General features: G+C 37.3%; 1 protein-coding gene across 4 annotated transcripts in view; it reads right to left on the bottom strand.

Annotated features, from left to right (window-relative positions):
• Window positions 1-25,504, bottom strand: part of TTBK2 (tau tubulin kinase 2) — a 136,197-nt gene that overhangs the window by 22,394 nt on the left and 88,299 nt on the right. For all 4 annotated transcript variants that reach the window (XM_045822252.1, XM_045822251.1, XM_045822253.1 and 1 more), the window contains 2 exons: window positions 8,860-9,017; window positions 923-1,139 (listed from right to left, as the gene is read on the bottom strand). In XM_045822252.1, the coding sequence (XP_045678208.1) occupies window positions 923-1,139; window positions 8,860-9,017 (375 nt within the window). The remainder of the gene's footprint in view (window positions 1-922; window positions 1,140-8,859; window positions 9,018-25,504) is intronic.

The raw sequence follows: 25,504 nt of genomic DNA on the forward strand, positions 1-25,504 counted from the left end.
TGCAAGGATATACTGTCAATTTTTTTAGTTATACAGTTTAATAATGTAGTATATATTATCCAATGGGCCAAGTTCCTCAGAAGTGATTCTTTTCAAGATATATTCTCCATTCCTAAAGCGTGACTAGCCAACCTTCTATCAATCACCTTAACAGGTATGAGCTCAAAGTCTTGTTTTACACATTTAAAAACTTAACCTCCTTTGCCTCTAAACCTTTATAAAACCATAGGAAGCACCAAACACTAACTGATTTCTAATTTGTTGTCCCTCTATACTATTTATCTTCATGTGATCTTCTGTGTGAAAATGGAAATGATAAGGAACAGTAAGATCAGAGAGAAATTTAGGAAAAATCTGCCCACAGATTACTAAAAATTAATCATTTAATTCAGAAGTCTGTTCTCTCTCTCCACACTTGCAGGTGAACCTGCTTGCAATCCTAATGAAGAAAAACTCATGTCATTTGTTCAACATCCACTTTGTCCATTTATAAACAGTTTGTATGATGCTTCCCACTTCCAACCCTCACTTCCCCACCTCCACATTGAGAACATTTTCTGAATGGGTTCTCAGAGCTCCATCGATCCACACCAAAGGAGGAGCCCAGGGTCTTGTTACATTATTTAGAAAGACTATTAACTGCTACAGAGATCTCATCTTTTTGTCTCAATGTCTGGTTATTTTTTTAAAATGCCTTTATCTTGTCCACAAAATACAAGATGAAGATTGATGTTCGGTGTCCATTCTTCAATGTTGTGGACAAAATTAGCTAAAATATTGCAATTACAAATATAAAAATAACTAGCAACATAATGTTCTGTCTCCTCATTCAAAACTGAGAATCATTATACTTTGCTAAAGAAACAGGTGAGCAATAGTAAGCACACAGACAGTTATCACTTACTATGTAAGAAATACACACCTTACAGATCCCAAGCTTTATCTTGTTCCTGTTGGCATCCATCTCTTCCCAGACATCCTTCTCCTGGGGACGAGGGTGTCCCAGAGATCCAGGCAATTTATCTGGTGACACACCAACAGGGATGCCATTCTCCCCATCACTAAGCTGTTCATCTGGAAACACTTCATCTGTATTTTCTCTAAGCAAGTCCCCTGGGATGGGAGTGGCATTGGCAATTCTAAAAATGAGGGGTGAAGAAAAGGTAGAAATTAAAAACATCAGAATCAAAAATTACTGTGAGACTATTTTACATTTTGTTTCTAAAATTAAACAGTGAAGTCTATATATCATTAAGAGAATAAAAAGAAAACACAAAAAACAAAAACAAAAGCCTTAGAAACAGGTCATGAGAATTCTACAAAATAAAACTTCTACATTTTTATCAACAGAATTTTCAACCTGATTTAAAAACAAAAATTCTAATATAATAATTCACTGATTTAACAATTACTTTAAAAGTTAGAAACATTTGGTCTATTGTCTAACAAGTCTTTCTCAATCTTTACCCATTTTCTTTTTTTAAAATATTTTATTTATTTATTTTTACAGAGGGGAAGGGAAAGTGAAAAAGAGGGAGAGAAACATCAGTTTGTGGTTGCCTTTCATGTGCCCCCTACTGGGGACCTACCTGGCCCACAACCCAGGCATGTGTCCTGACTGGGAATTGAACCAGCAGCCCTTTGGTTCGCAGGCCAGTGCTCAATCCACTGAGCCACACCAGCCAGGGCTCTTTACCCATTTCCTTAGAGGATAACATAAACTATAGACAGGAAAGTGTTAAGTATCATACTGATATAAATAGGAATCATAAGTTATATGTTTTAATAGTGTGAAATGTGCATTTATTTTTTCATTTAGACTTTTTACTAATCCATGCAAGGCCCTAAGAACATAAAGATGATAAAGGAAATTCTTGCCTTCGATGGGAAACTAGAAAATTCACAATTGCACAGTTTGTACATTCTGCATGAACTGACCAGGAACAATACAGAAAATATAAATTGGCGCTTTCTCTATATACTTCTTTCAAAGTAACTTCATGTCCTGTTTACATGGTTGGCCATCTCTCCCTTCGACTTCTGGCCCATGAAGGGCTTTTCTAGTTCTGTTATCACCCACTAAATGATCAGGCCCCTGACAGCTCTAATGTTCCAGAACTGTACACGATACTCAATTTCTTTTAATACTTCTGACTGAACTCAGTATTTAGCACACAATGAAACTTTTTCTTAGAAGTGTTCTGGAACATTTAAAAGCAGAAAAACCAATCTTCAGTAGATTACACTGACACAATTATCATGAGTGGTGAAACAGGCATCTCCTCAGTGAACCACTCTACTGGCAGCAGTTACGTCCTGGCCCAGGTGGCATACATATGTCATGCTGTGAGAACCTCAGTCATTTTTCAGGTACTTGTTTCACCTGACTTGATGACCACCTTCACTACCACCTCTCCCTATCAAGGTCAAGGCTAAAAGATGTACCTCTTTATCAATAGATTAGAGGTAAGTAATCTAGAAAAGCACTGACCATGGTTCCCAGGAAAGAAAAAATTAAAGCCTTTGTAAAGTAGAACCTTATAAGAACATCTTTAAAAGGTAGTTTGGCCTAAAATCATTCAAATGAAAGGATTTACTATAAAAATAAAGTTCAGAAATAAATTGACTATTAAAAGATTTTTCAGGTGTAAATTCTTTATTTATTGATGCAAGGAATTACAATGGATACTAACATGTACGTGTTACGTGGTAGCCCAAATGTTTATCGAAAGAATTTCCTCTATTCCTGAGGAGAGGGACTGGCCAAAGGATAAACATTTGCGTTCAGAAAGCTCAGCCTACTAGCCCCACATTTCCCCCCATTTTAATCACTCAGTGTTCTTCCAAATCCTTTTTTCCTTATGCCCAGCTACCACTCTGCTTCTTTACAACTACCACAATTCTTTGGCATTTTCTTCTTCCACACCTCAGGAGACAAACCACACCTCCACCCTTGAAACTGCTTTTCCTTTTACTGTTTCCCTTGTATCTCATGCTTCCGTACACCACACACTACATGGAATTCTTCCATCTTCAGCACACACACTGTCTTCCACATATCTCAGGTTCATCTCTGCATTTATTTTCTCATTTTCACTCCTGATATTATTTTCTTTTAAAACTCTGATCCAAATCTGGACTTTGAGAAAGAATTCCTTTCCAGATAAATTATGTTAAGGAATAAGAATGAGTGAGAAAGTATATGTGGGAGTATTTTTAGCACATGGCCTGTTTTTGCAGGCAAGGTATAAATTATAGAAGCAGATCAGGGAGAAAGGTAAGGTGTATGGGAGAACTAGAAAAGTAGTAAGTATGGACATCCTTTTTGTATTCCCTTCCCCATAATCTAAGTCAGGGGCTGGCAAACTAGGGCTTATGAGCCAAATCTGGCCCACTCACCTATGTTTCATTAACACAGTGTTATGGCACACAGCCACACTCAATTGTTGCCCTGTATGGATGCTTTAGCACTACAACAGCAGTGACAACAGAAACAGAGATAGCAGAGCCCACAAATATTTATCTGGCCCTTTAGAGATAAGGTTTGCTGACTCCTGATTGAAAGCATTCTCCTACCTTCTCCTGGACTTACTTTCTCCTACTAAGAAATTCAGAGTTGTGGAACATACATTATCATTTTTTTTAACACTGACTCTCTAAGGGTTTCCAGTTATTCCCCCATATCATTTACAGAGAATTCAGAGGTCAGCAAACTTTTTCTTAAAGGGACAGACAGAAAATGGTAGGCTTGTGGGCCTTTTTTGCCCCTAGTTCAGCTGGTTTAAATTCCATGCAATCTTTAAGCTGTGGGCTAATATGTATTATACAATTCTCGGTTTGCCTTTTTAAAGGCACTTCAACTTATAAATACCATGCTAGGGGCCCAGCAGGGGAAATAAGACCAAGTTAAACACCCAATCAATAAGTTCCTACTCAGCCTCTGGCCAGCAGCTGTAGCTCGGCCTCTGCCTTCTTGCTCTTCCTGCTCACAGGGATATCCCACCAGACAACACCTGTGCACTGAACAGTATGGGCCTAATACTTTGCAGGCATGATTCACAGATAGATAAATAAGTGGGCAAAAATATCATGAAAAAAATTCATGAAAGATATCATGAATAATTTGAAAGTATTGTCCCACAAGACATTTATTGCTTACAAAGAGAAAAACGGTAACTTGACAGTGGGGAAATTTGGCTACCGCGACCTTAACCAGATTATCAACATTAATATTATCAATAACAAGACACATTGACATTATGTACTTCCATGTTTAATGTCATCAATTTTTCTCTGATCTTGGCTTTAAGTGTATCCCACAGACAATTAATATACATCCCACAGATATAGTATATTAATTATCATTATTTTCCCTATAATTCCAGTTTGTATTTTCCCTTTCACCCGAGTAGTTTAACAGGTTTTTAAGTTTCCAGGTGGAAGGGCCGTTGACAGTTTTATCAGTAATTTCTAGTTCTGTTGCAGTGTGATCAGATAGTGTAATATTTCTGCTTTATTACGGAACTGTTATTTTTTCTAAATGACTTAATAACTGATCAAATTTCTAATTTACTGATTATAGAGAGAGAAGAAGTGAGGGGAGAAAGAGAGAAATGTCAGTTTGCTGTTCCACTTATTTATGCATTCATTGGTTAATTCTTATATGTGCTCCTACCAGGGATTGAACCCGTAACCTTGGTGTACTGGGATGACACTCTAACCAAGTGAGCTACCTGGCCAGGCCTTAATAACAGATCAATTTTTGTGAATGTTACTGGTGTATTTGAGCAAATGGTTACAATCTCTATCATCAGGGTGTAGTTTGAAAAATATGCATAATATCTACCTTATTGACCATGCTGTTTGTCTTCTATTTCTTATTTGTTCACTTGATCTGTCTCAGACTGAGTCAACTGTCTATTAAAATCTCCCATTACTCTGTGTTTCTATCTATGCCTCCTTGAATCTCCTACAGTTGTTGTTCCCTAAAGGTGACTGTTATAGTTCTGGTGACTAAATATTAATAAATACTATATCCCACTTGTGAACTTTGACACTTAGCATTAAAAGGTACCTTTCCATCTTTACAACTTTTCATGCTTTTTGGTCTTGGTCTGGAATTCTACATTGTCTGACATCAGGATCATTATTCTCTTCTTACTGTTTCCATTTTTTCCTGGTATATCTTTTTCCATCCCTTTCTAAACCACTTTTAGTTTTAGGTGTGTCTCTTGTATTAGCATAATTACAGCTATGGAAACCAAACTGAAAATCTTTTTAATAGATGAGGTAAATCTATGTATATTTATTGTTATGACTGATATATTTTGCCTCAACATTGTCATAGTATTTTATAATTATGTGTATTTTGTTATATTTGCACTTTAACTTATCAATTTTCTTATGGTATTTTAGAAAGTTTGCCTTTTTGTTCTAACAGTCACCTGTGGACACACCTTTTTAAATGCTTAGTCCCTGTTTCTTATTTAACCTTTTGCTAACGAGTTTCTCAGTTTTAATTGGTATTGTTTTGTTTTTCTTCTCCAGAAACTTTTACACTAGGAATCCTAGTCCTCCTCTGTCTCCCTCCCATTTGCACTACCCTTTTCTCTAGCTCTTTTAAATGATTTTTGTATTTTTTTCCTTTTAAAGCTTTTCCTCTAATTTTATGCAATGTCTTTTATTATTCACTTGTCTACTCTTCTTTGGGCACATTGTAATTTATTCAATTCTGAGATACCTTTTTCTTCCATTTTTTCCTGACTTCGAACAATTCTCATTTCATTTCTTCCCCTGTTTTCCTTTCCCTTTTTCTCTCCCTCCCCCACCCCGATTTGTGGTCTATTTCTTTCTTTTAAAAAACGTTTTTAAATTTATTTTTCAATTACAGTTGACATACAATATTATATTAGTTTTGGGTGTACAACATAGTGATTAGACATTTACATACCTTACAAAGTGATTTTCCCAATAATTCAATGATCCACCTGACATCATACAGTTACCACAGGATCATCAACTTATTCTCTATGTTGTACTTTACATCCTCGTGACTATTTCTTATAACTAGCAATTTATTAAACCCTTTCACCTTTTCCACCCATCCCAGAGAGGGGGTTCCTATTTCTATTCTTAGTTTTTAAATTTCTGATTTAAGGTTATTATCCATATCTTCATATGAATAAACATATTTAATTCTATTTTGGGTTTTGTCTAATCATTTTCTTTTTTGTTTTTGTTTATAGTTTTCTTCTTCTTGGTTATCTATTTGAGAGGAAATTTCCATAGTTAATATGTATTAGATTCTCTTTTCTGATTTTTTTACTATAATACTTTAAGGAACTTTAAAATCTGTTTCTTGTTCATTTTTTGTGTTACTGGAGTGTTTTACAAGATTCATAGTTATTTAGTGCCCACTTATGTCAATATAGCAGAATCCAAACATGCAAGTGGATTTTTATTTGTTTTGTGGTCAGGGTAGATATGTATCTTCTGTATAGTTCTTGTTTCTTGTATATAGCTACTTTTTTTCCTCCTTTTGCTCCTTTGCAATTACTGATTTATTGCCTTTCAGCTCCAAATTAATCCTTTTTGCCTGTTCCATGAAAGTGCATCTGAGCCCTTTAAATATTTCCCTCTGCCTGCTGACAAGGGAGCTTTGTCAGTACAGAGCACTGGGAAGAAACTGCAGGAGAAAAGTGCTCTGCTTTGGGTTCTAGTGAATATAGCTTGGCAAGCTTCTCCAGCCTGCGTGGCTTTCCCTGGTGCAAGGCTCCAGCTGCATCACAGTATCTTTAGGGCCTATCTCACACAGATAGCAGCAACCAATGGCTTTCCCGAGCAATCCCCACTACTCAGAAATTTTGTACAGTGTGTGGCTAGTGAAATGCCCACAGTAAATATGTTACCCCAGAGGGCAGATTTCCACCAAGTTCCAGGGGGCAGATTTTCAGCAAATTTTACCAGTGTGGCATCTGAGCAACTTCCTTGCCATCCAAAGAGGGACAGACATACATTCTTCAACAAGATCAGTACCTCAGCCCTGGGGTCCCGGCTTGGGAGCTCTTTGTTTGGATGTTTAGTTTCAGCCCTAGGAGTAGGAGTTGCACTTTATATTTGCTATTCCTGTATTCTTTACAGTTCTCTCTATTTCTTACTACTCAATCCCAATTACTCCAATTCCATGTTATAGGTAATGATTCTTTATATTATCTTTCCTTGTTCAAATTACTAGGTAGTTTCTCTTTCCTGATTGAACCAAAATTAATACACGTTTTTTCTTTCAACTCAACTGACAAAGGGCACTTCTCCCTTCTTTTTGTCTTTTTTCTTCCCCAAAAGCTATGTGTTTTGAATCATGCATATTTGTATTTCCCTTTAGTTCATGATCTGACCTACTTGGACATTTTTTAGTATTTCTGTTCTTGGGATGGATGTAGTCTAGTGTTCGTCTTAGATCAACTTTAAGTCCCATTGCTAATTCTCTTCCCCACAGTTTTTTATTGATCTGCCTTTATAAAGCCTTGTGGTAGGGTTGGGTAAGGAAGGACCATAAGAGATACCACACAGGGACTTAATGTTTTATTTTTTTCTCTTTTTACTTAGTTATTTTGAAGTTTGGTCATCCTTGGTCTTCCAATTATGCTAAGGACATGGTTTTGGTGTAGTTTTATTTTTTCTTTTGTGTTATTCTATCTTATTTTAGGAGAAAACATTAGAAGATGGGAACTTATACTGTCTTCAAGGACTTCAGCTATCTTGAAGTCCTATCACCAGATTTTTCCAAGTTGGAGCTTATCAATTTCTAACAACAATTAAAGGAGAAGGAGGACAAATGCACTAAAACAAGAATCAAAATTTCTAGACAGCTCAAGCTCTGTAACTTGATCTATAGAAATATTTATCCAAAGCTGGATGATTCACTCAGTATCAGGATTATTTCCCTCATTTATAAAATGGGGTGGCTGGGGGTCCCAAACTCAGGTAAGCATGAGAAATATCTTATACATATGGACTTCTGTGCCACATCCCTAGATTCTGACTCAGGAGGTCTAGGGAGAGTCCTATGAATAGGTATATTAAACAAATATCTGTGGTGATTCTGATGTAGCTAGTCAGGGTCTCACATTTAAGAACTCTTAGACTAGCTAATCAAGGATGTGTTCAGTTATGAGTCCATGTAAGTTTTTCTGTTCAATAAGCTCTAGTGATCCCATCTTTCAATATAAAATCAAAGCAATGGATTAGTGATAAAAAGTTCCTATGAGTTCACACTGTATGAGGATTTTTCCTATTTTTTTTTAAACCAAACAGTTTAAAAGTAACCAAAGCAGATTAAAAAAAGGGGTCAGAAAAACAGACAACCTGGCTCGCCAGAGGCAACTATTTATGCAGGTAGAGAAAATAAAACAAAAACCCAAGAAGGTGAAAATACAGCACAACCTGTTCCTAATACTCTGAAAATTAAATCACTCTCTTAAGAGAAACAAGCTACATGTTTTGTTCCCACTAAACTTAAACACAATATAATTACATACAATTGTGACTCATTCTGTCCAGGGTCCCATACATTCTTTAGAAGTAAATGCAACAAATACTCCTTCTTATTTTAAAGATGAGAAAACCCACTGTAAATCTGACATCAACAAGTCACACAGCTCTAAGCTCCCATCTCACAGGATGATCTGTAAGCACTTTCTAAGAAAAGTAAACCTGAACAAAAGCATATATATATGAGAGCTATATTAATTCAAGAAAATCCACAGGCTTTCACCTACATCTGAGGGAATCTGGATGAAAACATTTTTGCTAATACAATGCCTCCAGGGAAGGCTACTAAGTGGGCTGCTGAGGACATACCCAATTGCCGCAGGGGTCAAGCGGGTGTGCAACTGAGGGGTGGTGGAAGTAGTGGTGGTTGTCAAGGAGCCATCAGTTCCGGTCTTCTCCCAGTCAAAAGGGTCACTCTCAATTACTCCAAAGGTTTTGATGCTGTTGTCAAACACGGATGTAAGAAGCTAAACCACAAAGAAAAAAAACTAGAGTAAGACAACAGTAAACAAAGTCACTTTATTCTTTAAAAGAAAGCACCCCAGACTAAGAAATTATTTTTATAGGTTTTTTAAAACCTAATGATATGAAGAGGGGAATATGAATAAGGACTATATTTAGATGATGATGTTGAATTAATATTATTTTTTCTCAGTGAGGCACTGGTTTGTAGTGACATAGTAGAATGTCTTTGTTCTAGAAAGATACATAATGAAGTATTATGTATAAAACCTACTTGCAGATGGTTTAGCAACAAAAAATGTATGTTGTATGTGTATGTGTGTATTCAGTTTCACCATCAATGTGATTTTTCTGTCAAAACTGGCATTTTTATATGGTTTAACTTAAGTGACCAGTGTTAATAGCTAGTATGTCTAGGTTAAGGGATATACAGCAGTTCACTATGCTTTTTACCAACTTTTTTTTGTGAGTTTTAAAAATTCTTAAACTGTGTGTGTATACACACAATTATCAAAAAGATAAATGCCCTATTATTTGATAATATGTATAAATTCAATTGTTTTTGCCTTTAAATTCCAAAAGTCTGATGTTATCTTGAGAAAGATCTGATAAAGATCTTTCTTTACTGTTTCTGACAGTATGAACCATTTTCAGTTTTATGATTAGGGCCTCATTCTCTCATCACCATTTCTCCTACTCTGTTATCCTAACCTCAGAGATTTATCTTATACATTTCCCACCCCAGACCTGAAATCAGCATTTCCTCATTGAAGGATTTTGTGAAGGTCTGTTTTAGGTTTTATAAAGATTACTCTGCCTACTAAGTGGACAACAGATGCCATAAACAGGGGTGAGGATGAGGGTGCTGGGAACAGATGATCAGTTAGGAGGTTACTGAAGTGAACCAGCCAGGTACCCATGGTGATGATAAAAAGTGGTGGGATGTGGATATAATGCGTACAGCCAACAAAACTTGCTGATTGATGAGATGAAAACTATGAAGGTAAAAAAAGCAAAAAGTGTAATTTATATTTCTGTCCTGAGCCATTAAGTAAATGGTGGTGTCATTTACTGAGATGAAAAGTAGTGAGTTTGAGGATTGGGATACTGAAATTTTTATGGAGTTTAGGGACGAATAAGGAATACAGGTACAAGTTGACAGTCATCAGCATACAGATATTAACAGGTAGTATTTAAAGCTATAGGACTGAATGATAAACCTAAGGGAAGTAGGTAGCAAAGAGGCCCAAGTGCTAAGGCCTAGGGCATTCTAACATTTAGATGAAAAGAAGAAAAGGACTCGGCAATGGAAAGCACAGAATGACCAGTGAGTGAGGTAGGAAAACCAAGTGTGTGGTGTTCTAGATGCCAATTGAACAGTCTCAACAAGAAAAGGGTCAAATGCTATCAACTGTAAATTTTTTACTATCTCTGGTTATTTAATTCATTTGTCTCTCTTTCATTCACACAGTAAGCTCCAATAGGTCAGTATATGTCTGACCTTGCTCATTATCATATCTAACAGAATGCCTTATGTATGAGTGTAACACTGGTATCTGAAAGATATATATATTTGGTCACCTGGATAATCAAAATATATTACTCATATATATTTGATCTTTGTCCACAGTTCCTGGCTTTCAGCCCCCAAAACCACTGGAATTTCCTGAGAGATAAGAGCAATAAGAGAATCTTTTGTCTAACATCTGGCCTGGTCCTCAGTTTCTGAAATCACCTCAGGACCATAAAGGTGAAATGAGTGTCTTATTCATAACAAGCCCCCTTCCTACACAACTGGGTTTATATGTTAATGAGGTGAATTTTATAAAGCACTGAAAGATGAGTGCTGGTCACCAGAAGAACCCACAACGTGATTCAAGAGATTGGCAAAGACGTAGTTATAAATCTGCCAATTTCAGTCTCACCTCTCTGGCCTCCAGAGAAGGAAAGAGAGGACTAGAGTTTGAATCAATCACCAATGGTCAATAATATAATCATCATGCCTATGTACCAAAGCTTCTACAAAACCCCAAAATGACAGGGTTCTCAGAGCTTCTGGGTTGGTAAACATATGGTAGTGCTGACCGAGTGGTGCCCTTACAGAGGGCATGGAAGCTCTGCACCCATTCCTTATGCATCCTGTCCATCCGGTGTTCCCAAACTATATCCTTTGTAATTAACCAGTAATCTAGTGATAAAATTGGTTTCCTGAGTCCTAGAACTGTTTTAGAAAATTAACTGAACCCAAGGAGGGGGTTGTGGGAACCTCTGACTTACAGCCAATCAATCAGAAGACTAGGTAACAACCAGGATTTGCAACTTGCATCTGAAGTGGAGGACAGTCTTAATAGGGCTGAGTCCTTAACCTGTGGAATCTGATATTATCTATCTCTAGATGGACAGAGTTAGAATTGACTTGAATTGTAGGATACCCAGGTGATACCAGAGAATTGCTTGGTGGTATGGAAAAACAAACCAAAACAACCCATTTTGGAATTGTTGGCACAGAATCCTTAAGTTACTCTAAAATCATTTCAAGAATAAATGTTTATTTCTAATAATATTTATTGAAAGATTCATATAACCCTACCTTTAATTTAGTCCCAAAGGAAAAAAAAATAATAAATGTACAAAAGGAAACTAAAAAGATAAAAGAAATTGGAAAAGATATAGTTATAAAACCTGATAATTTTTATTTTGGTCATATATTTGTTGTTAATTTTTAAAATATTTTTTTCATTTTTAGAGAGGGGGAAGGGAGAAAGGGAGAGAGACATCGATGTACAAGAAATACACTGCACAATACATTGATCAGTTGCCTCTCACACACTCCCAACTGTAGATCTGGACTGCAACCCAAGCATGTGTTCCTACTAGAAATCATACCAATGACCTTTTGGTTCACAGGCCAACACTCAATGCACTAAGCCACACCAGCCAGGGCACTGCTGTTAACTTACCTATGTTATAGCTTAGACTTTCCCAAATTGTCAGAGGTAGAGGGTGTAGAAAACACAAAGGAGGAAGAAGACAGATTGAGATTCAGCATATAGGAATTGAGTGGCAGATCTTTGACCTCTCTTCTGATTCTGGAAATTGAGGTTCTCACAGGTTCTCAAAGAGCGAGATGTATGCTTCCTAAAAGTGGAGTTCCTACACATGAGGCAACAACTGTGTTGTTGTGTGAGAACTTAGACCACTCCTGCTAAATGCTCTGCATGAACTTGGCTGCAATAGGAACAATCCTAAATAGTTTTTATGCCAGATATCCTTTTGCTTTTTAAAACATTTTATTTATTTATTTTTAGAGAGGAGAAGGGAGGGAGAAAGACAGTGACAGAAACATCAAAGTGTGGTTGCCTCTTGTAAGGGTGCCCTTACTAGGGACCTGGCTGGCAACCCATGCATGTGCCCTGACTGGGAACAGAACTGGTGATCCTTTGGTTCACAGGCCAGAACTCAATCCACTGAGCCACACCAGCCAGGGCTATGTCAGATGTTCTTTTATCATGGAATTACTTTCTTATACTTGTCATAGTATTATATGTCTTAGAAAATATAGTTTATGCCATTGGGCCTCAAATAAGAATGTAGTATATGCCAAAGGGCCTCAGTCTCTCGCTAAGATGGTGATACTGAAAGACCAGCAGGAGGCAGAAGGATAGAAGGCACAGAACAAAAGAAAAAGAAGGAAAGCTAAAAACACTGAGGCACTAAATTGTCATATTAGATTCAGCCCTGTAGATACTTTAAAGAACAAAGCATTTCTGAAAGTCCTAGCCACAGCAATCAGACAAGAAAAAGAAATAAAAGACATCAAAATTGGAAAGGAGAAAGTAAAACTGTTATTATCTGCAGATGACGTGACACTGTACATCAAAAACCTTAAAGACTCCACCAAAAAGCTAATAGATCTAATAAACAAATTTGACAAAATATTAATAGCAGGGTACAAAATTAATATTCAGAAAAAAGTGGAATTTATATACACCAATAACAAGCTATCAGAAAGAGAAACTACAGACAATTCCATTTACTATTGCAACAACAAAAAAATAAAGTCCCTGAGAATAAATTTAACCAAGGAAGTAAAAGACCTGTACTCAGAAAACTACAGGACACTGAAGAACTCGAGGAAGATACAAGTAAGTAGAAGCATATACCAAGTTCATGGACTGAAAGAATTAATATCATTAAAATGTGCATACTACCCAAAGCAATCTATAGATTCAATGCAATTCCTATTAAAATACCAATGGCATACTTCACAGATCTAGAATAAATATTCCAAAAATGTATACAGAACCAAAAAAGAACCCGAAGAGCCTCAGCAATCTTGAGAAAGAACAAAGTAGAAGGAATCAGAATACCTGATATCAAACTATATTACAAGGCCATTGTAATCAAAACAGCCTGGTACTGGTGTAAGAATAGGCATACAGATCAATGGAACAGAACAGAGAGCCCAGAAATCAACCCATGCCTATATGGTCAATTAATATTTAACAAAGGAGGCAAGAGCTTTACAATGGAGTACAGACAGTCTCTTCAATAAGTGGCATTGGGGAAAGTGGACAGGTACATGCAAAAGAAAATGACACTAGATCACCAACTTACATCGTACACAAGAATAAACTCAACATGGATGAAAAAACTTAAGCTGCAAAACCGTAACAATCCTAGAAGAAAACATAGGCAGTAAAATCTCAGATATCTTTCAAAGCAATATTTTTGCCAATATGTCTCCTAGAGCAAAGAAAGAGAAAAAACCAAACGGGACTACATCAAACTAAAAAGCTTCTGCCAGCAAAAGAAACCATCAACAAAATAAAAAAAGAATATACTGTATGGGAGAACATATTCACCAATGATACATCTGATAAAGGGTTACTTTCCAAAATATATAAAGAATTTATAAAACAACACAAGAAAGACAAACAATCCACTTAAAAAATGGCAAAAGACCTGAATACATACTACTTCAAAGAGGACATACAGATAGCCAAAAGATAAATGAAAAGATGCTCAATATCACTAATCATTAGAGAAATGTAAATTAAAACTACCATGAGATAGACCTCACACTAATCAGAATGTCTATCATCAATAAATCAAAAAACAACATATACTGTTGAGGTTGTGGAGAAAAGGGAACCCTAGTGTACTGCTGATGGGAATGCAGATTGGTGCTGTGAAAAACAGTATGGAGTTTGCTCAAAAAATTAAAAATGGAACTGCCTTTTTACCCAGCATTCCACTTTTGGGAATATATCCTAAGAATCTCAAAATACCAATTTGAAAGACTATATGTACCCCTATTTTCATAGCAGCATTAATTACTATAGCCAAAATGTGGGAACAGCCCAAGTGACCATCAGTAAATGAGTAGATAAAAAAGATGTGGTATGTTTACACAACAGAATACTACACAGCCATAAAAAAAGAAGGAAATCTTACCTTTTGTGACAGCATGGATGGACCTGGAAATTATTATGCTAGGTGAAACAAAGCAGTCAGAGAAAGATAAATGCTATATAATCTCACTTACATGTGGAATCTAATGAACAAAATAAACTGAATGAAAGAAGGTGAAAGGATTAGTCAAAGAGTATATATGCATAACTCACAGACAACAGTGTGGTGATGGCCAGAAGGAAGAAGGATTGGCAGCTGGGTAGAGATGGGCAAGGGGGTCAGGGAGAATGGGGACATCTGTAATAGTGTCCACAATAAAAGTAAAAAACAACCCAAAAAGCATTTCTAATGTAGCAAAATAAGTTTCTAATTCGAGACCAGGGTGGCTCTAAATCCTAATGTTTGACATATAGAAACAGGACAAGTCAAGGAGTCTTTGGGGAATGGTGAGGGAGGGCACTGAATTCATTACATCACCTTTGGCTAAAATAAATAATAAAAGAACAACAACAAAACCCCTCCCATTCAGTTACTCAAATAGAATAGAGAACAATATAAATTAGTCACCTTATAAATTATATATATATATAAACTTGTGGTCCTCATCTTTTTTTTACCCCAATATAATTGAGAAAGCGCTTTCCAATCAGAACAAGAGGTTACTGTGGCAGTAATTCTCAAACTGAGAAGGTGACAGAGCAAAATCTGACAAAACTTTCCAGATGATTCTGACATTTCCCCTCTAGGAAGGCATGTCCCACATCTCTCCACTAAGAATCACTGGGAATCTAGTAAACATGTAACTCACTTACTTTATTTAATAATATATTCTTAGAAATACAAACTCATCTCAAGAATCTAGGTTTCTCAAATTAGGGCAACATGTACTCCCAGGGGATGCAGCTATATGTCAGAGAGGGTTTCAAGTCGCCTAATAAATGTGGCACAGCTTCCTGAAGAATTTTACTCAGAGGTAAGACATTTAATATATTTTATAACACAGTAAATGAAGTTAAAAAGCAAAATTCATATGAACCTTTAAGATAAATCAGGAGAATGCACAGAAATTTTGAATTTATGGCTGATACTGGAAGACTATTCCCAGACCTCTTGAGATATATGCTCATACTTTGCTGAAATAAGAGAGACTGGTGAAATAGTGTGAGAAACTGTAGAAGCATAATATTATGAGGAAGGTGAATCTTCCTCAAATGAAAGTATAAAAGGGGAGGAGGTTGGGGAAGAAGACTTTGAGTAGAAATGGAAAAAAAGAGGAGGAAAAACCCGAGGAAGGCCTGAACAGGCAACAATGCAATATTATTTTTTATTTAGTACTGTTGTGGATTATCTGTGTCAATTTCCCTTCTACTTGTATTCATGAATAAAAAAGAAGTAGTCCACAATAAAATGACTTTTCTAATGCAAATTATTCAAAGACACACACAAAAGAAGCACATAAAGATCAGGTACATATGTCTGGGTGATGAGATTTTAATAATTTGGATCTACTTTTCTGTAACTTCCAAATTTTTATAATGACTATTAAATAATGAGAAATAATATAACCATCAAAAATACAATTAAATAAAATAGCTGTATATGTAAGCATGTGTACGCCACAGAAATGCCTGGTGCTAGCTCCCACCACATGAAATATCCTTATTCTTATAGTAATTGATCATCTGACACAGACCTAATGTCTTAGGGAAGCACCAACTCTCCCTTCTCTAATCCTTAACACAAAAGCAATCAATAGCTTAATGATATTTACTTCCCCATGAAATCCCAGTTGTCCTTTCAAAGAGAATGCAGACTAAGTTCAGTCTTTACAAAAACAAGAATTATTTGTAGTATGATAATGAGGACCCACTAAGAATCCTGATACCCAAATGCTCAGTAAATAAGTGGTAAATTAATGGATCAATAAAACACTAACCAGCAGAGTAAAATGACAATGCTGGCTTGGCTGATTCAAAGATACATTATTTACTGCAAAAGAAACTGACTCACTTCAGTGGTAAGTAGATGCATTAGAGGAAAAGAAATTAACATGCTCTAGACTTCTCTCCTATGCCAGGGCTTTTTAGCAGCAGAGGTAGAGGAGAAAAAAATTGAATTGCACCCACAGTTTGGAGAATAGAACCAGAAAATTAGATTAAATAAAGAGAATGAGTTCAAGGAGCCCAAGGTTTTAGCTATTTTCACCACCTATATAAAGATATAGAGGAGGACTCAGGAGTGGCCCTGGCCAGCGGCTCGAGGACCTGAGGCAATGTGATGCAGCATGGTTGCTCAGTCAACAGTGCTGCCTGACACCAATGTCTCCTCTTTAATGTGCTGTCAGCCCACACAGTAAACTTCATTGTAATAAGCTTCTCCATGCCTCCTAGTTAGGTCATTTGAAAAGGTAAGCAACCCCTTTTGGCCTTAATAGGACAAACAGCATAAAGAAAATAGAAAGAAGTTCTATTATCACAGAAATAATGTTGAGTAGAACAAAAGAATGAAGAAAAGTGAGATAATTATAAGCAAATGTAGTATTACTGAGGTGCATGTAATACCACTTATATTTACATAATGCTTTATAATTTACAAAACATTCCTACAGTTATTAAAATCTCAGCAACAACGTTGTAGATAGGTATTCTTTTTACCATTTCACAGACAAGAAAGGTCATACAAATGGTGAAAGGCAAAACAACAAATGAAACAGGTCTTTTAAGTGCAGTGCTATTTCCACTATAGAGGACAGAGCTAGTTAGCAGGCAAGGCAAACACAGCATATAGTTGAATCATCCTGGAAAGCCTGTTATAATGCCCATAAAGTACAGGACAGTAGTTGCACTAGGTGCAACTTAGTTTTTCCTCCAGCATTGGCATAGACTTCTCTTTCTTTTCTTTTTTTTTTTTAAAGATTTTATTTATTTACTTTTAGAGAGGGAAGGGAAGGAGATGGAGATAGAGAAACATCAATGTGTGGTTGCTGGGGGTTATGGCCTGCAACCCAAGCATGTACCCTGGCTGGGAATTGAACCTGTGACACTTTGGTTTGCAGCCCGTGCTCAATCCACTGAGCTACACCAGCCAGGGCTTAGACTTCTCTTTCTTGAAATGAATGTGAATGAAGTAAGCTGGTTGCATTCGGGGGTTATATTGAACCTCTCAAATTACTAGTCTTTTAAATACTAGAATCATGCTCAATGCAGCCTGATTCTAGATAACTGGGCTACTGTCAATGAGTGAAAGACCAAGGGAATACCAAGATCACCATCATCCTCATCCTAGGGCATGGCTAACTGAGCCAAAAGGCAGGCAAAAACACAGACACGTTAAAGATTTTCTATTTCCTGAATATACAGCTGAATTCAAGCAAATCAAATAAACAAGGAGGTTCTGTGACTACTTGTTCTATAGTTTTATCAAATACCCATTCATTGGTTCAGACATGCACTGAATGCCTACTGTCCTGGGCGCTAGGATGTAAAAGTGAACAAACAGAGTCTTATCTTCAGAGAGTTGGCATTCAATAGAAGCAACAATCAAATTAAGCAGATAGAATTCAATTTGACAAAGTTTTATTAAATGCCTATAGTACTGTGCTAATTTCTTGAGGAAACTGAAATAAATGTGTAAGACCATGGCTCAGGGCTTTCCATTTCACAAGACAAGCAGGTTTACGAAATGCAGGCATTCCAGGCAGGGCATGCTGGGAGAAGCACTGGTAGTCCCACTTGACTGCATCTAGGGTCGAATACAGGTGAATCACACAAGTACAATGGGAAATGAAAGCAGAAAATTAAAGGGGGATAGAGCAAGAATTCATCCACCTTTCTCCATCTCTACTACTTATATCCAAGTCAAGATAATCATTGTTCCTGCCCACAAGGGAAGCCCCTATCTCCCAGCCCCCTTGGATTTAGAATTGGGCCAGTGTCAATGGGTTCTAGCCACAGGGGTATATGCTTGGTCAGGAAACCCCTAAGCAATCATCCACACCCTCTCTTCCCCTTCCTGATGACTGTAAAGGCTATGGATTATAGACAGCAGTGTCAAAATATGAATGGAGCCTGGAAGTCCAAGTTACTATTTAAGAGTTGCCTAGGAGAGAACCACCCAGTAACTACACTGCTTTGTGACCCCAAAATAAATCTCTGTGATGTTAACATTCTTTTATAGTTCTTTCTTTCCAAGGCAGAGGTCAGGCTTTCTCAGTATTTCCCTAAGTAGTCTCTATTTCTCTTCTACCTCATTTGAATGCACAAAACTGCAAAAATAATCCTCTTAAAACACAAACTGGATCACGATGCTCTGTGTTTGTTAGACTTCCAAGGCTTCCTGCTATACAGAATAAAATCCAAATTCCTTAACCAGGACTACAAGGCCCTGCATCATCTAGTCTCGGCCTTTCTTTACAGTTTTATTACAAACCACTGGTTTGTAATAAAATACAATGGTTTATTACAAACCATTACAGGTTTCTTTACAAACCACTTTCTCCCCTCAGTTACTATGTCTTGGCCATGTGTCTTCTTTTCATTCCTTTCTTGAATTAGAACTTCTACACATTATTTTTCTTGGTGCTTACAATATTCTTCCTCTTATTTTTTGCTCTTAATGTGGCCAACACAGTCTTGCTAAAAGGGCTTGGCTTAAATGGCAGCTTTAGAAAACAACCTTCCTTAACCTTATATTTTATAGGAGCTTCTCATTTTCTTTTTTTTTTTTAAAGATTTTATTTATTTATTTTTAGAGAGGGAAAGGAGGGAGGGGGCGGGAGAGAGAGAGAGAGAGAGAGAGAGAGAGAGAGAGAGAGAGAGACATCAGTGTGTGGTTGCTGGGGGTTCTGGCCTGCAACCCAGGAAAGTACCCTGGCTGGGAATCGAACCTGGGACACTTTGGTTCCCAGCCCGCGCTCAATCCACTGAGCTATGCCAGCCAGGGCAGAGCTTCTCATTTTCAGTCTCTAGCTCAAACTGTTATTTGCTTTACAAAAAGCTAGTCCCCAAAGCAAGAGGGGTTGGCTTTGGATTTCCTCTCTATCATATCCTCTGATTTTAGCAATTTTGTGGTAGTGTGTGAACTGGCTAATATACACATTTTAGTTTCAGGCTCACCAGTGGTGTGTATATTTATGAGTTTCATTAGTCTTAACCTGCTAAACAATGCTTAACATAATCTGAATACTCCAATAAAGATTATTTTCAGACTTCCGGCCACGATGGAAGCATAGATAGACACACTGTGCTTCCTTACACAACCAAAAGAAAGACAAAAACAATTTAAAAACAAAAAACAACCAGAACTGCCAGAAAACCGAATTGTATGGAAGTCCAACAACCAAGGAGTTAAAGAAGAAACATTCCAGACCAGAAGGAGACGGCCAGCCAGGGAAGAGGACTTATGGCAAGAGGACCCGGGCAGGCAAGGCGGCCGCTGGCGGACCTAGCAAGGTGGTGGGTTGCAGAGCAGAGCATGCAAGGTGGTGGCTGGCCGGCAAAGCAGCAGCGGGCAGACCCAGAGAGACAGCGGATTGAGGACTGGGCGGTCCCACATTCGTGTGCAGATAAACCGGGAGAAACAATTCAGGAGCAGGATGGTCTGCATGCCCCAAGGCCTCAGAGTGGGGAAACAAAGCCTCAAACCACTGACTGAAAACAGCTGTGGGGGTTGAGGCAGTGGAAGAAATTCCCAGCCTCATGAGAGAGTTCATGGGAGAGACCCACAGGGTTCTAGAACTTATATAAGCCCATCCACTGGGAATCAGCATCAGAAGAGCCCACTCTGCTTGTGGGTAGTGGGTGAAGTGACTGAAACAGGGCAGAGAGTGGAGCAAGCAGCACTGTTGCCTCTTGGACCCCTTCCCCACATATAGCATCACAACCCAGCAACGTGGGTTGCCCTGCCCTGGTGAACACCTTAGGCTCTGACCTTCACTATGTAATAGGCATGTAGCCAGCATGTTGAGAGAGAAAAAAAAAATGGCCCAAACAAAGGAACAGATCAAAGCTCCAAAAAAAAATACAACCAAGCAATGAAGAGAGAGCCAACTTATCAGAGACACACAGTTCAAAACACTGGTAATCAGGATGCTCACAGAATTGGTTGATTTTGGTCACAAATTAGATTAATAAATGCAGGCTACAATAAGAGAAATTAAAGAAAATGCACAGGGAACCAATAGTGATAGGAAGGAAACTGGGACTCAAGTCAATGGAGTGGACCAGAAGGAAGAAAGAAACAACCAAACAGGAAAGAATGGAGAAATAAGAATTCAAAAAAAACGAGGAGAAGCTGAGGAACCTCCAGGACATCTTTAAACATTCCAACATCTGAATTATAGGGGTACCAGAAGGGGAAGAGGTAGAACAACAGATTGAAAACTTATTTGAACAAATAATAAAGGAGAACTTCCCCAAACTGGCAAAGGAAATAGACTTCCAGGAAGTCCAGGAAGCTCAGAGAGTCCCAAAGAAGCTGGACCCAAAGAGGAACACACCAAGACACATCATGATTATATTCTCCAAGATGAAAGATAAAGAAAGAATCTTAAAAGCAGCAAGAGAAAAGGAATCAGTTACCTGCAAAGGAGTTCCCATAAGGCTATCAGTTGATTTCTCAAAAGAAACCTTACAGGCAAGAAGGGGCTGGAAATAAAGTATTACAAGTCATGAAAGGCAAGGACCTACATCCAAGATTGCTCTATCCAGCAAAGCTTTCATTTAGAATGGAAGGGCAGATAAAGTGCTTGCCAGATAAGGTCAAGTTAAAGGAGTTCATCATCACCAAGCCCTTGTTATATAAAATGTTGAAGGGACTTATCTAAGAAAAAGAAGATAAAAATATGAACAGTAAAATGACAACAAATGCACAGCTATCAACCACTGAACCTAAAAAAAACAAAAACAAAAATGAACTAATAAGCAAACAACTAGAACAGGAACAGATTCACAGAAATGGAGATCACATGGAGGATTATCAGTGGGAAGAGGTAGGAGGAAAAATAGGGGGAAAGGTACAAGAAATAAGCATAAATGGTAGGTACAAAATAGACAGGCAGAAGTTAAGAGCAGTATGGGAAGTGGAGAAGCCAAAGAACTTAACATGTGCAACCCATGGACATGAACTAAGGTAGGAATGCTGGTGGAAGGGAAGGGGTACAGGGTGGAGTGGAATAAAGGGGGGAACAATGAGACAACTGGAATAGCATAATCAATAAAATATATTTAAAAAGATATTTTTGTGTTTTTTTCCATTTTTTAATTTTAATCATTGTTCAAGTACCGTTTTCTCCCTTTTACTCCCATTCCAGCCCACCCACCCAACCCTCCCCACTTCCCTCCCATTACCACCCTCCCCCTAGCTTTTGTCCATGTGTCCTTTAAATTTGTTCCTGTAAACCTTACCCATTCTCCCCTGAAATTCCCTCTTCTTTCCCCTCTGGTCATTGTCAGTCTGTCCTCTATTTCAGTGTCTTTGGTTATATCTTGCTTGTTTCTTTGTTTTGTTATTTAGGCTCCTGTTAAAGGTGAGATCATATGGTATTTGTCTTTCACTGCCTGGCTTATTTAGCTTAGCATAATGCTTTCCAGCTCCATCCAAGCTGTTGCAAAGGGCAGGAGCTCCTTCTTTCTTTCTGCTGCATAGAATTCCATTGTGTAAATGTACCATAGTTTTTTGATCCATTCATTTACTGATGGGCATCGAGGTTGCTTCCAGCACCTACCTATTGTAAATTGTGCTGCTATGAACATCGGGGTGCAAAGGTTCTTTTGTATTGGTGTTTTAGTGTTCTTAGGATATAGTCCCAGCAGTGGAATTGCAGGGTCAAAAGGCAGATCCATTTTTAGTTTTCTGAGGAAGTTCCATACTGCTTTCCATAGTGGTTGTACCAGTCTGCAGTCCCACTAACAGTGCACTAGGGTCCCCTTTCCTCCACAACCTCTCCAACACTTGTTGTTTGTTGCTTTGTTTATGATGGCCATTCTGACTGGTGTGAAGTGGTATCTCATTGTGGTTTTTAATTTGCATCTCTCTGATAGCTAGCAATATTGAACATCATTTCATGTGTCTTTGGATCTTCTGTATGTCATCCTTAAAGAAGTGTCTGTTCAAGTCCTTTGCCCATTTTTTAATTGGGTTACTTGTCTTCTTAGAGTGGAGTCGTGTAAGTTCTTTATATATTTTGGAGATTAAACCCTTGTCTGAGGTATCATTGGCAAATACGTTTTCCCATACAGTTGGTTCTCTTTTTATTTTGATACTGTTTTCTTTAGCTGTGCAGAGCTTTTTATTTTGATGAGGTCCCATTTGTTTATTCTTTCCTTTATGTCCCTTGCTCTAGAAGACATGTCAGCAAAAAAGTTTCTGCGTGAAATATCTGAGATTTTCCTACCTACATTCTATTCTAGGACTTTAATGGTGTCACAGTTTATATTTAAGTCTTTTATCCACCTTGAATTTATTTTTGTATAAGGTGTAAGTTGGTGCTCGAGTTTCTTTTTTTTTGCATGTAGCTGTCCAGTTCTCCCAACACCATTTGTTGAAGAGGCTATTTTTATTCCATTTTATGTTGCTGCTTCCTTTGTCAAATATTAATTGACTGTAGAGACTTGGGTTTATTTCTGGGCTCTCTGTTCTGTTCCATTGGTCCATGTGCCTGTTTTATGCCAGTACCAGGCTGTTTTGATTACAGTGGTCTTGTAGTATAGTTTAGTGTCAGGTATTGTGATCCCTCCTACTTTACTCTTCTTTCTCAAAATTGCAGCAGCTATTCGGGGTCGTTTATAATTCCATATGAATTTTTGAAGTGTTTGTTCTATGTCTGTGAAATAAGCCATTGGTACTTTAATAGGTATTGTATTGAATGTGTAAATTGCTTTGGGTAGTATGGACATTTTGATGATATTAATTCTTCCAATTCATGAACACAGTATATGTTTCCATTTGTTTGTGTCTTACTTGATTTCTTTCCTCAGTGTTATGTAGTTTTCTGAATACAGGTCTTTTACCTCTTTGGTTAGGTTTATTCCTAGGTATTTTATTTTTCTTTTTGCTATTTTAAATGGGATTTTTTTTCTTGATTTCTGCTTCTGTTGTTTCATTGTTGGTGTACAGAAATGCCTTTGATTTCTGGATATTGACTTTGTATCCCGCTGTTTTGCCAAATTCATTCATTAGGTCAAGCAGTTTTTTGGTGGAATCTATAGGATTTTCTATGTACACTATCATGTCATCTGCAAACAGTGACAGTTTTGTTTCCTCCTTTCCGATTTGGATGCCTTTTATTTCTTTTTCTTGTCTGATCGCTGTGGCTAAAACTTCCAGTACTATATTGAATAGAAGTGGTGAAAGTGGACAGCCTTGTCTTGTTCCTGATTATTTTTGTGTTCTTACATCAGAATTATTTGATCCTATCAACAATAATTTCAGATAATTCTTCATATAATTTTTTAGTTCTTTCACTGTATTTTCAACCTGTCATGTTAGTATTTACCTTATAGTACCTGTTGTATTTGCAGGCACCTCTCCAAGGAAAGCAGATGGCGAACCGGAAAGAGCTTGGGCCTTTTTGAATAAGTCAGAAATGGGTTCAGATTATCACTTTTAGCACCACTAGTTTTCCCAGGTTATTAGGTCTCCATAAGACAGGGGTAATAGTACTGCCCGGGTATTATTACTGTGACATTGCTGTGTGTAACAATAATGTGTAAAGGCACCAGGGGCTCTTCTTTATGCAATCTGACGCTGCTATACTAGTTTTCCATTAACAGTGACACCTACAGGTGGAGTCCTGTGGTGGAAGTTAAGGTTGATAAAGATTTTCCTAGGCAGCCCTAAGAGATGTTTTTCTTTCTTAAAGCACCTTAAAAGGATTTATTTAAATTATATGGTAGGCACACTTTCACAATCACTATCTACATTTCTGAAACTGTTGGCTTAAACACTTTTTTCACTTTTAATTTGAAATTCAGTAAGCCTTTGAACAACTCAAGGTTAGATGCACTGACTCTAACCCTGAGTCAAAAATACATGTGTAATTTATGTCAGCCTTTCGCATATGCTGATTGCTAACCATTTATAAGTGGACCTGAGAGTTCAAATCCATGTTGTTCAAGGGTCAATTTGTAATTAAAGATTCATAGGAAAGTGTACAGTACTTTACAGAAAAGTCCCCTTCACCCAGTTAGCCCCAATGGTCACTCTTAAATAAGTAGAGTACAATATCAAAACCAGGAAAATGACATTGGTACAATCCATAGAGCTTATTAAATTTTACCAGTGTTATATGTACTCCTGTGTGTGTGTGTGTAGAGATCTATGCAGTGCTACTACCTAAGGAGATTCATGGCCTAGCCCCCTTTTGTCTCTTACAGTCGCTACACTCTTTCATCATCTAATAATAAAAGCCATATGTATAAGAAGATACCTTCTTTAATCTTGAACATATAAAAAAATCTTGAACATAATTCTAATATTGTCACCTTTAGTTTAACAGACAGAAAATAATACTTATAGTATACAGCATATAATAGTACAGGGTGGGGCAAATGTAGGTTTACAGTTGTATGTGAAACAGAGTTTATTCTTGTGATATTATCCATTAATTATTCTATTATTTTCCATACAAACAACTGTAAACCTAGTTTTAAACCACCCTGTATTTATTGATAAGCTTGTTGGACGTAATTTCCCAAAACACCATAATATTTCCCAAAAGCAAGTGTCAGCCTTTGTTCTATATGAGACATGCATGAAAGACTCCTGGTAGAGAGTAAAACAGCTCTTCTCTCTAGGTCTGAATCTGCTGTCACAGCGAGCAGCAGCAGGCTACTGGATGAGGTAGTGACTGTGCACAACTTAAGATAATTTTCTCTAGCAAGGAACTATGACTTTAAAAAGATTTATAAAATATAGACATTCAAATGAAAGTGACTCTATAAAACAGAATCATAAACATTTTGATTATAAAATATATTCACTTTGGTCTTGGCTCAGAAAATGCAAAGTTGGAGAAATATGATTTGCCCTTTGATGTAGCTAAGGAAGCACTCAAATTAAATATTGATATTTTTTTGCT

Source organism: Phyllostomus hastatus, unplaced genomic scaffold (genome assembly GCF_019186645.2).
Source record: "Phyllostomus hastatus isolate PE091 unplaced genomic scaffold, TTU_PhHast_1.1 phas_scaffold_501, whole genome shotgun sequence".
Lineage (NCBI taxonomy): Eukaryota > Metazoa > Chordata > Mammalia > Chiroptera > Phyllostomidae > Phyllostomus > Phyllostomus hastatus.